The sequence below is a fragment of the Thunnus maccoyii genome, chromosome 12 (assembly GCF_910596095.1).
Source record: "Thunnus maccoyii chromosome 12, fThuMac1.1, whole genome shotgun sequence".
NCBI classification, from domain to species: Eukaryota; Metazoa; Chordata; class Actinopteri; order Scombriformes; family Scombridae; genus Thunnus; species Thunnus maccoyii.
In genome coordinates, this window is record NC_056544.1 from 10,157,817 (window position 1) to 10,174,563 (window position 16,747).

The window sequence follows — 16,747 nt, forward strand, 5'->3', positions numbered from 1 at the left end:
AGTTGGTTTTATGTTTAGGCCTGTCCAACGCTCTATAACTTCCTAAACAATATGCTAGATGGATAGTCGCTAGCTAGATACATACTTAGCCATCTCTATACTAAATATTTGGTACAAACTGGAAATCAACCTTGTGATGTAGTAAAACCCTAAAAGGAATTCAGAGTATTCTTTTCTGAAAATGCAGTTACAACCCTTAAGCTTTTATTACCTTGCACTTATAGAGGGGGAGATTAGCATTGGGTTACCCTATAATGACAGAATGCCAAGAAGAGACAGAAAACTGAAGACAATACCAAGGGAGAAGATGAGAGAGATAAAGGTGTGTTTGCATTAGCCATTAGCAATTAGATGGGATGCCTAGCAGAGATAAAACTTGTGCCTAGGCATGTTAAAAAGTTTAAAAATGTATCCTGTCATGAAATCTGGAAGGGAACCTTTTGAGTAGCCCTGCTAACAGACAAAACTCCTCCAAATATATGTTACATTGCCAGAGAATACTGCATCAGTCGACTGATCATTCTCCAAACTGAAGCTGGTCAAGACGGAGCTTAGAAACAGACACTCTCAGATCTTCTGCCTTTGTCCATTGAGAGCGACATCCCAATTTACCACAAGGTCATTAACATTTACAAACTCATGGCCAAAAGATTTCTCCTTTGATTTCACCAAGCTTGCTTCCCTGACAAGATGCTCAAAACAGCTAATTCTAAAAATGTTAATAGTTTGATGATTTTACTACAGATGTGTTTGAGAAATAAACATTAAAATGTTACCCATTCCCTGTATTTTACTACAGAGATGTTTGCAAAGTAAATCCTTTTTAACACAGAGATGTTGTTTCCTTATATTCTGAGTCACCCTATAAAATGTTAATCTTGATTGGGAATGTAGCCTTTTTACCAGCCATGTATCATTGTTCTCTGCTGATGGGGGCCATTGAATGTATCAGGGGCCCTTTATATTTTGTCTCAGACAGCCTGAGCCCGCCTCTGTTTATATGCCTGTATTTATTTTATAATATTTCACTGAATATTATTTGAATGCTGTTTTATTTTTGTACATTTTAAAGCTGATTTGAGACGTTCACGGCACTTCCTGTGACGGCCTCGCGCTGCCTCCCACTGGTGACAACGTGTGGTTGCTAAGGGCGACTGACAACAGACACCACAAACTGGAGGGAGAAACCGTGAGCGGGAGCTGATAATATTGTAGCGGAACAAAATATCACTTCAGATCTATTCTTCTGTTGTTTTATTGAGTTAAGCGGTGGTGTAAAATGTCTGCAGATTTATCTGAGATCATCTGGGATGAGCGCTTTGCCATCCCCGAGCTGAACGCTGAAAACAAGGCTCTGATGGAAGAGGTGAGTGTGGGGAAGTTAACCAGTATTTGTTCATTACACCAATGATAAAATGGTTAATTCTGGTAATTGTCAGGGAGTACATTTTATGAAAATGGCCTGTCAGTTCAGTCATATGGCATAATAAATTTAAATAGTATGTAAAAGCTACTTTTTAAAGGATAAAAATCAGTAGCTTTAAGGTCATGTGACCTAAGGACTCATATCTAAGAATATTACTGCATCGATATCAGAGATGGACGAAGTATTCAGATCCTTTACTTAAGTAAAAGTACCAATACAGCGATGTAAAAAATACTCCATTGCAAGTAAATGTCCTGCATGAAAAATCCTACTTAATATAAAGTACATAAGTATTATCAGCTTGATGTAGTTAAAGTATTGCAGTAACAGTAGTGATTTGGTCCCTCTGACTGATATATTACTATGTATGACATCATTAGATTATTACTGCTGAAGCATCAGTGTGTAAGCAGCATGATACTGTTGTAGCTGCTGGAGGTGGAGCTAGTTTCAACTACTTTATATACAGTCAGCTAGTTTAGTCCAGTGGTTCCCAACCTAGGGGTTGGGCCCCTCCAAAGGGTCACCAGATAAATCTGAGGGGTCGTGAGATGATTAATGGGAGAGAAAAGAAGAGAAAACAAAGTTCTGATACACAAATCTGTTTTCAGTTTTTGGACTTTCTCACTAATCTTTGATTTTTGGTGAAATATTGGATCATTTGAACATTTATTGAAATGAAACCATGTGAGAAGTTTAGAGGGAAAAATCATTATTTGGTGGAGCTGTTAACAACTCATAGACATCTGAAATGTGACCCCAACTACACACTGCTTTTTGTAAGACGTCAAAAGCCAAAAAGGTTGTAAACCACTGGTTTCATCTTTAACAATGTGTTGTATTTTAAAAGCTTGTTATATTGTCCATTGTGTCAAATCTTCATCTGAAAACTAAAGCTGTCAAATAAATGTAGTGGAGTAGGAAGTACAATATTTCCCTCTGAAATGTAGTGGAGTGGAAATATAAAGTAGCATCAAATGGAAATACTCAAGTAAAATACAAGTACCTCAAAATTGTACTTAAGTACATAACTTGAGTAAATGTACTTAGTTACTTTCCATCACTGATTGATATGGTATATGAAATGTAGTTTGTTTCTTAGAAATATATTGAACATAATTCAGCATTAAGAAATTAGATCACATGACTCAGGGGCTTGAACTTAACTATACCGTTGTATAGTTTGTTTATTTCTAATTACTGAGTGATTCTCTCTATATTTCTAGCAGTCATGTGTCTCAGTTATTTTGTAATGAACTAATGCATGTTCAGTTTTGCCTATTTGAAAGTAAAATCAATATGAAAATCTTGCAACATGGACCGCATGGCCAAATACCTGGGTTTAAAAGTTAAAAGTTTTACGTGAATACACAGTGGACAACTGACAAAGTGTTCTGGATAAATGATAAATCCATATCTGATCACAAAATGTTTGTAACTGCATGTAGTGACAACATTTTGAGACGTCTCACAAGAACAAACATGCTGCAGATGATCACATATTGTACGCTTGTGATTTCAACTACAGATTCATAAGAAAGAAAAAGAGATGGTGCAACTGGATATCAAATTGGAGAAAAACAAAGATCAAATGCAGATCTTCACTGAATTCCTCAAAAATGCCAAACAGGAGCTGGAAAATACTAAGGTACAGAACAAAACTTTATCTTTATGTACTGTATGTGTCTGAAAATGATATGTTAATAAGCTCGCAGAGTTTACTTGAATAGTGGATAGTAAACACCAGATTACAGTGTCAGGCTGTGCTGTTCATTTCTCATTTTGATTTTTCTGCACATAGGCTCTGTGCAAGGCCAAGGAAAGAGAAGAAGAGATGGAAATGCACTTCACAGCCCTCGCAGAGAGAGAGTCAGGTCGCCTGGCACAGGAGACTGCTAAGATTGACAACAAGCTCAGATCTTTAGCAGAGAGGGGAAACATGCTAGAGGTCTATAACATCCACAGCATGTATACCTTAACTATAGAATCAACTATACAGTAACTGTTGGTGCCAAAATGTGCAACTTAACTTTTGTTCATATCCTCAGAACCATATCTTCAAGGCCAAACAGAAGCTAGAGGAATTTAGGAACCAGATGAACTGGGACCAGCAGACCATGAATGCTTTTTTAGAGGAGTCACAACGCAAAGATGAGGACACGATGGCCATCATCAAGTACGCCCAGCAAGATGAGCAGAGGATCAAGGTAATGAGAAAAACATCTGTACATAGATCTGCAGCAGCCATTACATACAAACTGAGCTGCTGTTACTTGCTCACTGTGACTCATACTGAGCTTTATAATCTATCTTGGTACAGTCACTCACTCTGGCGATAGAGAAGAAGACTCTGGAGGCCAGTGAAAAGCGCAAAGCACTCGACAAGGAATTGACTGAGACTTTATCTGCACAGGTACTGTAAGAAAACACATGTTCTCGCTGTGTATATGGCTGATTCTTGCTGAGCGCAGATATTTTAAAGAGGAAATTTTCACATGAGTGGATGAAGGAAGACAAGAAGGTTGTCTTTATGTCCCCTAAATAGAAAAACCATACAAAAATACTCACTTGTCAAGCCGAAAAGGGAACCAATTTGAGGTCTATTGCATTGATATAAACATTAATCACCATGCAACTGGCACCAGGCAGATTATTGTTTCAGAATAATTTATGTTGTTTTGACATCAAAACATTTGGCTTTGCAATGTTTATGTCTCACAGCATGTCAGATGACATTTAATTGCTTAAATATAAATTAGGCATTACACCATGTTCTTGATATCACTCCTGTGGGAGGTATTTTGAAATCTGTTAACCACGGGGTGTCACAGAGAACAACTTTTTTCTTCTGCTTTCCTGTCAGATTGCTTTGGACAAGACTACAGAGAATTTGCAGCAGGCCCACCTGGAAACACAGCAGCTCATCCACCAGTGGGAAAACACCATCAAGCATATGAAGCAACGAGACACTGAGATGCAGCAGTGTGCGCTGGTAAACATTACAGTGCTGCCTATTACGGCAGACATGCTGACTCAAACCAAAGAACTCCTAAACAATAAAAGACACCAATATGTGAAAACACACAGAACGGTACAGTTTGAGTAACACCAAAGGTTTGTATTCCTCTCTCGTTCCTTCGTCATTCTAGCAACTTGCCCAAGCCAACCAGAATATCAGGGAAAGGAATGCCACCATTACAGAGAGGAAGCACTTGCTTGACACTCAGAGGAACAACAACAAGGAAACTGAGAGGAAGATAACTGTAACCAACCGACAGGCTGCAAAACTGCAGCAAGATCTGAAGGAGCAGGAGAATAACTGCAGCAGGCTGAAGGATGAGGTCAGCATCTCTGAGCAGCTCAACGCGAAAAACTAGTCACTAGAGAATCATGTTAACAAATATTTTCAGTCATGGATGTAGCTGAATGTGTGTTCAAAGGATGTTAATCAATCAGAAACCTCATCTATAATCCAGCTTTATCTTGTAAGAGTGATTGACTTGAGTCTCATGTGTCCACAGCTGGATAGTTGCAAATGCTCACTGGACAGAGCAACCTCTGATGTGGACTCTGTGACGTCCCACATGTCCAGGATGAAGAAAGACATCCAGGATAACAATGACAAGTCGGTGAAATCTTACAATATGTCTTCATCAATAAGTAACTGCTGTAGTGCTTTAATATACAAGCTAACTGACTATTTATCAATGAGTTTGCGTGTGTGTGTGTGTGTGTGTGTGTGTGTGTGTGTGTGTGCGTTGAAGACTCAAGCAGGCCGGGACCTACAATGCTGCGCTGGAGGAGAAGTTGAAAGTTGTGACACAGACTTCCCTTAATGAAGAGGAGCGAGCCGCCCAGATGGACCAGTTCCTCAAGGAAGAGGAGCAGGACATCAAGGTGAGCAGCCACACAAACTATTAATGTGCAATGACAGGAAGAGAACTTACAGTACATGTCTTAACTTAACCTTTATTTTCAGTTGTTCATCTCAGGAACCTTTTGCGTCTCAATAAAATCTTTCATTATCATTTTTGCTTATAGCTTGGTTTGTTTTGTCATGAATTTTAAGACATCAGGACACCTGCAAAATCAAATTTAAGTGAATAGTGTCTCTCTACAGCATCTTAGTTTAATCTTATTTTGCAACCTGATATGGTAACGTCATGCATGAGGAAGAGATACAAACTTCAAATGCAGTTTTAACATTAGAGTTGTACAATAATAGAGATGAAATAGAGTAAAAGTGTCCTTTTTTTTACCCCAAAGTGTGAAGGGTGTATTTTCCACCAGGGATGGAGGGCGGGTCCACCTCACTTTTACAGTTTAAGAGTGATTTACTCACTAAAATGGTTTTGAACATCATCATGTCCAGTAGCTGTAATCTAGATTACATCACTTGATAAAAGTTTAAAAATACATTTAAGGTACCATTCAGTTATTACCATGCATTCACAGCAATAATCTTAAAGGTGCAGTGTGTTGGATTTAGTGGCATCTAGCAGTGATACGATTCTTATTTTCAGGTGATTAGACACTAATTAAAACATACTTATGGATATTATATTCCATTTCAGCCAAGTCTGTTCTAGATGCACCTAAATTCTACACACTGCACCTTTAATGTGCAGCTGCAAGTGTTTTTTCTTGTTTGTTTGGGGGGGTTTTGCCCTGGGTTTCACCTCACAGGCTACAGGTGGAGGTTATTGGTTCTGCATGTGGCCTGAGACGAAGAGCTACACCAACTACTCAGGGAAAAACAAACAAACATATTGCTATTTACAGTTAATATTCTCTAAAAGTAGCGAACAAAAAACCTCTAGAAGTGAACTTCAATCAAAGATAAGCATAAATGTGAAAATGTGAAAAATATCTACCGGTGAAACTAAATACAATTTTAACCATTGCTATATAGCAAATGTCATTACATTTTTTTGTTGCTCTATCATGTGGTAAGGTAATATTTGCAAGATTGATTTAATATTGATATAAATACAAGAAATAGAAGATTTTCTGTTGAACCCTTTCAATCCATTGTGTGTCCCGCACTCTGGAAACCAAACCTGTAACCTTGATAGACATTGTCAGTGATTCTAGAGGCTGTTATTCATTTGCAGTTTGAGCTCAAAATGCACTAATAAGAAAATGACATAGCCTTGGGCTGTGATACTGTAAACTATATACTGTGTAACCCTGTTTTGTGCCTTTCAATAGGAGCTGGACGTCCAGCTGCATGACTGCAGGGAGGAGCTGTTTCGTCGCAAAGAGCATTTACAGGCCGTCAAGACAAAAGAGAAGGATTCTATTGCCCATGTGTCAAGGAGCAAATCCACCATCACCGGTCTGGACAGTCAACTCAGGAAACTGGAGAAGGAGTTAATTAGACAGCAGATGACCATGAGTGGACAGGCACGCTTACCAAAAAACATGCACGCAAAAATGTGCCCATTTACAGCTACACTACACAGCTTTCTCATTCATGTATTCAGATTTTTCCTTTCACTTATCCACCTTGTGTAGGACTCCCAGATCGTGTGCCTGGGTAGAAAACTGGCACGGCTGCAAGGTGATGTTCACTTAGATGAAAAACTAGTGATAGAAACGAAGATCGCTGAGCTGACTGAGGCCCTAGATGGGAAGAAGAAGACGGCCAAAATGCTTACTAACACGCTCAAGGAGTCTGAGGTCAGACTGCATGTTTGTTACCTCAGTGTACTCTTCTGCATTTTTCACAAATAATCCCATCTCACATGTATCTTTGTCTCGGACAGGATGATATTCGCTATTTGAGGAAAGAGATGGAGAAATCAGGAGTTCAGAAGAGAGATCTGACTGACAAAGTAAAGGAGCTAATTGCGCTTCAAAACACCAATGAAAAGGACCTGAAGAGTCTCAGGGTCAAGAAACAGGTAACTAACTGATGTCATGGCAAGTATCATGAATTGAGAATGAAAATCTGAAGGTCTTCCTGCGTTCAAATTGTGTTGAGGAGATTAAGTGTTTCTTGGGAAATTATATCTATCTTGGGAGTTTATTGACAGAAAACATTAAGTGGTTACAGCTTCTTAACTGTTAGAACATTTTATCTTTCACATCACTGTACTACAGACACTACATTTTTTATTATTCGATTCATCCAGAAAATAGAGCAAAATCTTTGTCACAGTTTCCCAGAGCTGTGGCCGTTTTCAGATGTCTGATTTTGTCAGACCAACAGCCCAAATCTCAAAGATTTTCAGGTTATAGTGATGTAAAACAGCAGACATCCAGCATTTGTTTGGGATTTTTGCTTAATTTTAAACTTAAAAATCAATAATTTGACGTTTCAGCACTTGAGATATTAACATTTTGACATTTTATAGACTAAATGAAAAAGTAATCAGTAGATAATTGAATAATCTTTAATTGTAACTCTAATTCTTCCCCTTTGACAAGTTAACACAAACATGCCAGCACTTAATTTACAGGAATCAGCTGTACATACAGTAAAGACACCACAGTAGTTTAGTGATTTTTTGGTTTTCTCTACCACTACAATGAACTACATACATTCCACACATCACTTTCATACAAAGTTAAAAGATCTGCTTCTAATGCATCTAAAAGAGCTGTGATGAAAACCTTCCTTTGTCTTTAAGCACATGGAAATAGATGCAGAAAAAATACACCTAAAAGTTGGTGGAATAGCTGGCGGAAGTTATTGACTATCAATCAACTGATGACATTAGAAGGGTTTCACATAAAAAATAAATAAATAAATGAACAGCAGATATAATGTAATGTATCTGAAAAAATTCACCAACTGCATATATAACAAACCCCTGCAAACACATACTGTATGTTGCTGACCTCACCTGTCCCTCGTCAGGACAACATGGTGGAGCACAACATCCTGAAGATAGAGGTCAAGCGTATGAGGGATCTGCTGTACAACAAGGCGGACAGCATGCTGTCTTTGGAGAGGAGGAAACAAGACCTGCAGAAAGCCATAAAAGAGCGGGAGGATGAGATCAAAGTCTACAGAGAAATGCTCAGCCAGCAGCTGAAGATCAGCGAGCAGGAGAGGCAGAAACTCAGGTAAAAACCTCAGCCGTGACCCCAAATCTCACTTTCCTGGAGCCTTGACGAAATGTTCAAACAGTTCTAACTTTTCTTTCAGTTTTGTTTCATTTAATTTTGAAAAAAAGGATAATTTCATTTAACTTTGATTATCTGTCAGTGCTGAATTGAACGAGAAACTGTCCAAGATTGACATGATGAAAAAACGTTTCGAGGTCGTGACCCTTTTACTGGCAGCCCCTGAGGGGGAGGAGGAGAAATCGCAGGCTTACTACATCACAAAGGTGAGAGGACCTCAAACACACCATCAGGTGTCACAAACAGAGCCTGTTAAAGTAGAACAAGGTTACATTTGTTCGTCTGTTATGCACTAGCATTTTGAATCACCGCTGTGTGCTTTTCACCAGGCTGCACAAGAGAGAGAGGAGCTCAGGCAGAAGGGAGACAGTCTGGATGCCAGAATCAGCAAGATGGCGCTGGAAAATCGAGCTCTGGAGAACACTATTCAATTGTTCAACAACAGTAACTCTGCATTTCGCAAATCCCTCAACAGAGTCAGTGAATCCAGTACGTATGACGAGGTGGACTGAATGAAACAACCCAGCTGGCTTCCTGTCCTTTTGAGGAAGATGAAAAATCTCTCCAATTAGTTATTCATTCATTAATTTTTCATTTATCTATTTTGAAAGATAGCACAAAATTTCAAATGGAAACTGATTTCTCATTCTTGAGCTCTGTTTGTTTCAGGTCCAGAGTACCAGGAAAAGCAGAAGCTGGAAGAGCAGTTGGGGGTCGCTGAAGACATGCTCAATTACAAGAAGAAACTGGTCCAAGAGTTCCAACAGGACTTGCAGGTTATTTCTATTTATAGCCATAGTGCTGAGCAGAGTACTGCATATGTCATCCTTAATTACATACCCCATTATAATATTCAGAGACGTAACTTGTTTGTGTGTTTAGAATACTTCCTCCAAAGGTCGGCCAATTGTCAAGAATTTGTTTCTCTTTCCTTTTACTGTTGCCAATTAGTGTAATAGTCAACCTGCTTTATATAATGACAGTCAAAAATCATAATTGAGCTCACATAAAAACAAAATAACTCAGCTCATATAATAGATTCTTACCTGCGCTGGTGGCATGACAATAATGTTGATCTGTCAATCAACTATCGGATGAAACAACACAGAATGTTTGTACAGATTTGTGGTTTCTAAAGGATGAATCCTCATAACTCTGGTGATCCCCTGACTTCTCCTCTGGCGCCACCATGAGGTCAATATTTGTGGTTCAGAGTAAAATATCTCAACAACTATTCAATGGATTGCCATGAAATCTGGTACAGACACTCATGTCCCCCTCAGGATGAATCGTAATAACTTCACTTTTCATCTTCTGCCACCATCAGGTCTTTTTTAAATTTTAAATGGTTCAATATTTAGTTTTATGATCAAATACCTGTAAAACTAATGACATTCCTATCAGCCTCAGTTGTGTTTAGTGCTAATTAGCAAATGTTAGCATGCTAACAAACCAAGACTAAGACTCTTGTTCAGCATTATATATGGGTTGAAGCAACAAATATAAATAGTCATGTTATACACGCAGGAAGAAGTGTGCTCATGCTGGTTTTTTTAAAAAAAATTCATGACAATCCAGCTCAGTTGCAGCATGAATGTTTTTGTCTCTTGAGAGCTATCTTAATATAGCATGATACTATAATAATACTAGGAAATTATCTTCAGCATTTCCTGCATTGTATACTCCAAACTATTTTTTTTCCTTTTATAAGGCACTCTGTCTTCATTCCTGTGTTCACTTGTCCTCCATTCTTATTCCCCCTCACTATTATGACTTATTGTAATATTTAGTTGAGTCCCTCATAGAATAATTGGTATAAAAAAAAAAATTAAAAAAAACTTGCTCAACTACTCTGTCTATCTGAGTCATCCAGTCAAACTAACCTGGCATGAACTGGTGTGTATGTGTTTGCACGCCTCTATGCCTTTGCTTTTGTGTTGTGTGTGTGTTTTTGACAACTGCTCTCCGTTTCCAGGACATGAACAATACACTAGAGAGTCTGCTGCAAGAGGAGCAGATGGAGAAAGATAAGATAGAACACAAACAGACACTCATCAGCAAACTGAACAAAGAAATCGCTTCTCAGCAAGAGAAAATTGACAGAGCCACAAAACAGGTTTGATGTTCACCCCCCACCACTTTTCCTGCACACATTTGATACTTTCTTCTCAAGTAAATTGCTTGGATATCATCCTGATTTCTTTACACTGTTTTGGCACAAAAGGTATCCAGCGATACAAACATTTATTAGCAGGTGACATTATCATATTTCACTTTTGCATTACTCTACTATTTACTAGTGCTCCAAACTGACCAAAGAGATCCGCTCAGCAAACCAAACCAAAGCAGAGACTTTTGAGGAGAAGGACATCAAGCTGAGGCAACTGAAAGAATTCAACAAGAGTGTTGACAAGATGCTGAATGAGGCCATGGAGGACAAACCAGACCTCAGATCAGTGCTGGAGAAATACTTCCTGCAGGTATAAAACAAGATTCATGAAGCATTTAGCCTTGAGAGACAGTGATTTACTTTCAGTGGAGTCATTCAGGGGATTTTCTGAAGTGAAAATATGAAGAGTTTCCAGTGTTAAAGTGGATTATTGTGCTGTCTCTCTCAGGCCAATCTGTCTCTTCCGTCTCCGTCCTCCACTCCTAGCAGCCAACGAAGCTCCAAGACGAGCTCTACCCGCAGCTCTGCCTCTCTCAGGTCAGACTGCTCCTAGCTCACATTTGTAACAAACTATATACTAAAGTACATTAATAAAACTTTTGTTTATGCAACATAACCAGTTATCTGAGGCCTTCACTGGGACACTCCACACTTTGATTGTCAAGCAATGCATTTCACAGAGAAGATTAGAGGTTTTTAGTTTTATTTCTGCCACTATATGAAGGTATTGTTCTCTGTGCTGTAGGTGTTCCACATCTTCAGCCAGCAGCAGCCCCAGGTCCTCTTCGTCTCATTCCCCCGTACTGAAGACTGTGGAACTGGGCCTGGATCTACCTGTAACCTCCCCTCCTCCCTCCACCTCCAAACGCTCCAGTTCTGCAAGCAGCACCAGCAGCACCAGCAGCAAGTTAAAGAACCCTTAATGTGCTGCTCTGCTGACTGATGGCTGCTGAGCTTTATAGTTACTTATAGTTAGTTGTAGTTGCACTGAATCACTGTTTCATCACAGGATGGATAAAGTGCTGGAATGTGTGTTTTGATTTGTGTTATTTGTAGACTTTGTTCACTTTACCCTGCTGTTATATTTATTTATGTAAATCGAATGTAGCCTGATTTGATTTGATGTGCCCTCACTGTGTAGATAGACTGTAGTTTGTGACAGTAACAATCTGAGCAGATATTTCCCCCTTTCAATAAAAGAAAAAACACAATCCTTGTTTTTTTCTGTTCTTGTTTTTTTTTTTTTCTTCCAGTTTTGGCTCAAAGACTTCTTAATAAAAAGTAGGAGAAAATCATGGAACTATTGTAGGCATAAATCAGCATTAGTTGCCATGATTTTTCTCCCTCAAATTTTTCCGAGATGGATGATCTCTGGATAATTTACAGGTTAGGAAATAGTTTTGCACTATTGTGGTGTTGTGGGATTCCAAAAATGTATTTGACTACTTAACTAGTGGTGGACTTTGACTTCCACCAGGTTTATAATAAAGCAAATAACAACTCAGAAGCTGAAAAGATGCAGTGCCTTCTCATATTTCACTGTGTTTTGTTTAGACTATAGTTACCGACTTGGGTCACTGCATTGGAAGAAATGATGTATTACTGTTGTTTTTATGCCACACCTTAATGAGGGTGTCACTTCCTTATACAGAACAAAAGTAGCCAGAGGCTCAGTTACAGCAGACTGCACACTTTCCCACAACAGATTCTCTCTTCTGAAATAAAGCTTCAACATGCTGCTGCTGATCCTGTTTGCTGCGTGTTTGGTCTCGTGTACTGCACAGACAAGTAAGTACACAGACAGAAATCATTGGAAAAGTTAAAGGAGATTCTTTTTTTTTTAAATATGTATACTATAAGTAAATCTCTTGAATGTCTAAGTTTTTAGTAGAATATCTGCAGATGTCCTTTTGTGATGGGACTTGTGAATACAGCTGAAAGAAAGTTTTTCAAGGTGTGAAATAAAACATTCACTCAAAAGAAAAAGTCAAGCTCTAGATTACAAATGTCATCTAATTCATTTCAAATGTTTCCCCAGCGTCCTTTCCCTCCTCTACCACGTCGATGTCAACCATGACAACTACTTCTTTCACACAACCATTCCAGGTAACATCTGTCCTGCCCTCACCTGATACATCGGATAATGGTAAGTTCATTTTAAACTTTCACACAGAATATAATTCAGCTTGAAGTCGAGCGTGATTTTGATGGTTTTAAATGTTTTCCCACAGTTGTAGCAATCCTTCAGACAGCTGTTCAGTCCTATCGTGAGCTAAATGAAACAACAGTCGCTCCAGATTTAAAAAAGGTAACTCACCAGTCATTCATTTAAAAAGTTCAGGTTTTTTTTCTATCTAATGTAACATGTGCTGTTCACAATCTAATATCATACTGTGGCCCAGGATCTGAATACGATCCATTTAAAATGATTTGTGTCTTTCAGCTCCATGACATCATCCAGCAACTCAAACCAGATCTGGATTTTACTCTAACTGTCAGGAGCATCACCAAAGTCTGAAAGCGCCACAGCTCACACAGCTCTGTGTGTTTTGTTAACATTTGATTTTTAAGAGGATAATCAGCAGCCTCACTGGAGTTAATTTATGTATCCTTATTATTATTATTTTTTTACTGCTCGAGAAAGACTGTGTGATATTTGTTAATGATTTTTATCTGTGAAATGGATTTATATGAATGAGACAAAATGAAACCAGGACAAAATATGAGTCTTAATTGGTCTTTGATAAAGAGACTGAAATAGAGGAAGTCTTGATTTTATAATGTTCTAATTTCATAAAAGGTACAGTTTCTATGTGGAAATGTTAATCAGAAGATAATTCACGCAAATGCTTATTTACGTTGCTTTAATTTATCAAAGAGAGGTCCTGTAAAATGAGAACAGCTGGAATCAAATTTGAAGTGTCAAAACAGATTTCAAACATCTCATCTGTATGTCTACAACTTAAGCTTGAAAGCTGAGTGACATAATCTGTAGTGAGTGTAAAACAAGTGTGCCATTAAGTACAAAAAACACAAAAGTAATGTGTTCTTTTATATGCAATATTTTTATATTTAAAACGTATAAACTTAAAGACCAGTGCCCCTTTAAATTTAACATTAGTAACAGCTTTGTGCACATCTTTTGTACATAAACTTTAACTGGTATATTTGTATATTATTATATATACCATTATATAGTATATTTCCAGTACTGATAGATTTAATTGCTAATGTTATGTTTTGTGTTTTCTTATATGACATTTTCAAACCTGTGATTACTAGGTTGTTGTAAAATAAAAGAGAAGATCATGATGAATCAGCAGAAAAAAATACATCTAATATCAATAAAAACTGTTTTGGCTACACAAATATTCACTTTTAGTTTTTTTCTTTTTTTTTTCGAGCCAACTTTGTTCTTGCCAGGAAGTGCTTGACAGTGAAACCACAATGTTGACGAGACATGACCACAGTCTAAAGCCGAGAGCGAGGGAGGAGAAACAGGAGAAACTGTCACAGCCTGCTAACAAAAGAGACTGTAGATGAAATTGAAAGGAGGATAATGTTACAGTGGAGATGTTGGACAATGAAGAAAAACAGACCATCAGCCTGTGTGATAATCAAAGAGGACAGACTGTGTGTGTGTGTGTGTGTGCTTGTGTGTGTGTGATGCAGTGAATAAAAATGTTTTGTGTTTATGTAATGTACGATATTAATACAATGTAAAGGGAGTGGAAGATGTCAGGGTTAAACATCAGAACTTTTCCTTTTAGATTAATGAGACAATGAATTTACCTGCAAATATCATGGTACTTATAAAAAAAATAAAGAATTACAAAGTATTTTCAAAGGCATGTTGTATCTCTTTTCTACAGTTACACTTTCAGCCAGTAGAGGGAGCCTGTTCCTCTGATTCAGCTACTCACCCTCATCCTGCTCTCATGACACCTCAACACCACTCAACACCTAAATCAATGTGTTTTGTTTGCACAGTTTCATTTTCTTTAGTTTATAGCATCAAGCCTCTCTGTGCTCTTCAAAAGGAAATATTTCTCTGAGGACAGTGATGTGTCCTGCTCCTTCACAAATGCAGTTTGAGTTGAACTGAATCAATGTCATGGTGTTAAAACAACAACTTAAATTGACTGCAGTCATTACTACAACAGTTACACTCCAGCCTAAGTGTTTTTCATTAAGATGTTTTATGGATATTATTTGTTTAGCTTTTTTGTATTTTTATTTAATTAATTTAAATAAATTATATCAATTAATTCATAATTTGTTTCTCATGTAGTTTATAGTATAATAGTTAAAAGTTTACATTTGTTGTCATCTCTGAAGCACTTTGAATTTCACTAACCTGTATGAAAGGTGCAGCACAAATAAAGTTTGATGGATTAATCGATTTAGAATAATGAATAAGTAATTGATCATTCTCACAACACTGCACAAGAATTACAGGATGATACTAGGATGATGATAAATCAACAAGCATGTTTCATAAACATCATTTCCTTACAGACAGACCACAGGTGGTGAGGGTGTGAAATAAGGCCTCTGCTGGGCTTACAGTCAGCACAGAAACCCCCCAGGGCTGTTGCCTCAGTCCTAAACTCTACGCCCTGTACACTTATGACTGTGTTTCCACCCAGAACAACAGTATCATTATAAAATACGCAGATGGCACGACCATCCTCTGCCTCATCAAGCGTAGAGATGAGTCATCATACAGGGAATAGGTAAACAAAATCATAGTTTATGGAGAGGACAACGACCTTGTTCTTAACATAGAGAAAACCAAAGAACTAATTCTGGACTTCAAGAGGAGCCTCTCACCATCAAGGGGACTGAGGTGGAGCAGGCTGTGTTTCTAGGCCCTCATATGTCAAAAAACCTGAGCTGGGCCATAAACTCTGTGACAACAGTGAAGAAAGCACAGCAGCAGCTTTGCTTCATTAGGCTGCTGAAGAAGGCGGACTCAGATGTCAGCCCCTCACCCAGGCCTACAGAGGACTCATTGAGTGTGTTTTCACCAACGGCATCACTGTTTGGTCTGGAAACACCACCCAGGCTGAGAGGAAATCTCTTCAAAGAGTCATCAAACACATAACCACAGATGCACTCTAGACACAGCGCTGCAGGAGAAAAGCACAGAGCATCCTCAGTGATTTACAGCAACCAGCTCACTCTCTGTTCAAGGATACGACGTGAGACATCACAGGCCACAGAGAGCATCACCACTCACAGGACGTGCTGCCACAACAGCTTTTTTCCAGCCACTGTCAGAATAATTGCAAAGGACATTAAGGCAGGAAGGAAATACCCCCCACCCCCAACCCCACATCATTCACACCATGAACACATAACATATGGACTCAGATTTAGTATTCAGCTACTTCACCCCCCCTCACTCTCCAGGTCTCTGTCATACAGAGTTTTTCACCAGTCCAGTGGTCCACTGGGTTGTTTTTGTTTTGTGCAAGAATTTATTGTGTATTTTTTAATACAGTGTGCATTTATTCATAGTATTTTTTTTATATAGGGTTTATATATTATTTATCTATTTTTTATGCTGTTCTTTTAACTGCCTTTCTTTGCCTGTTTTTAAAAAAAAGCTGACTCAGTGTGTTATGCACAATACTTCCAGTGTATTGTACCTGTAAATCTCAGACTAGTTCAAGACTTGTTTGATGCAAGAACAAAGTGGAGAGAAAGACACAAAAGAAATAAAAACACATGAATAAAGGAATATTCCACACTTATTAATTGCACTTCCATAATGCTGGGAGACACACAAGAGACAGATCTGAGAAAAATGTGATCAAAATCGAAGCACTTAAGCTCCAAAAATGCTGAATCCTTTATTTCCCATGATGCAGCTCAGCAGCATCTTTTGAGTACACCCACACCACCTGGTTAACAGTCACTTCTTTCAAATTAATGACGTCCACCTGACGTCCCCTACAGTCATCTTCTGAGGGCTGCCTCCAATATATGTCGATGAGGTTTCTTTTATCTTG

The 16,747-nt window shown here is 38.3% G+C and overlaps 1 protein-coding gene across 2 annotated transcripts; it reads left to right on the forward strand.

The window, feature by feature from the left end:
- Window positions 1-1,081: 1,081 nt before the first annotated feature.
- On the forward strand, window positions 1,082-11,941 carry ccdc39 (coiled-coil domain containing 39). 2 transcript variants are annotated; one of them, XM_042428917.1, is made up of 21 exons: window positions 1,082-1,189; window positions 1,290-1,366; window positions 2,955-3,074; window positions 3,228-3,374; window positions 3,475-3,633; window positions 3,747-3,839; window positions 4,290-4,418; window positions 4,576-4,767; window positions 4,948-5,051; window positions 5,191-5,323; window positions 6,638-6,832; window positions 6,944-7,108; window positions 7,195-7,332; window positions 8,292-8,500; window positions 8,643-8,766; window positions 8,890-9,049; window positions 9,230-9,336; window positions 10,536-10,676; window positions 10,861-11,040; window positions 11,179-11,267; window positions 11,476-11,941. In XM_042428917.1, the coding sequence occupies exons 2-21, from the start codon at window positions 1,358-1,360 to the stop codon at window positions 11,651-11,653; spliced, it is 2,772 nt and encodes a 923-aa protein (XP_042284851.1). In that variant the 5' UTR covers window positions 1,082-1,189; window positions 1,290-1,357; the 3' UTR covers window positions 11,654-11,941. The 2 variants fall into 2 exon arrangements, with proteins under 2 accessions (XP_042284851.1, XP_042284850.1); XM_042428916.1 differs by having other exon boundaries at window positions 1,082-1,366.
- The last annotated feature ends 4,806 nt before the right edge of the window (window positions 11,942-16,747 follow it).

Coding starts and splice junctions, on each gene's coding strand:
- ccdc39 (XM_042428916.1), top strand. CDS start 1,280: ATGTCTGCAGATTTATCTGAGATCATCTGGGATGAGCGCTTTGCCATC. Junction 8,767..8,889: donor AGGCTTACTACATCACAAAG/GTGAGAGGACCT, acceptor GCTTTTCACCAG/GCTGCACAAGAGAGAGAGGA. Junction 11,041..11,178: donor TGGAGAAATACTTCCTGCAG/GTATAAAACAAG, acceptor TGTCTCTCTCAG/GCCAATCTGTCTCTTCCGTC.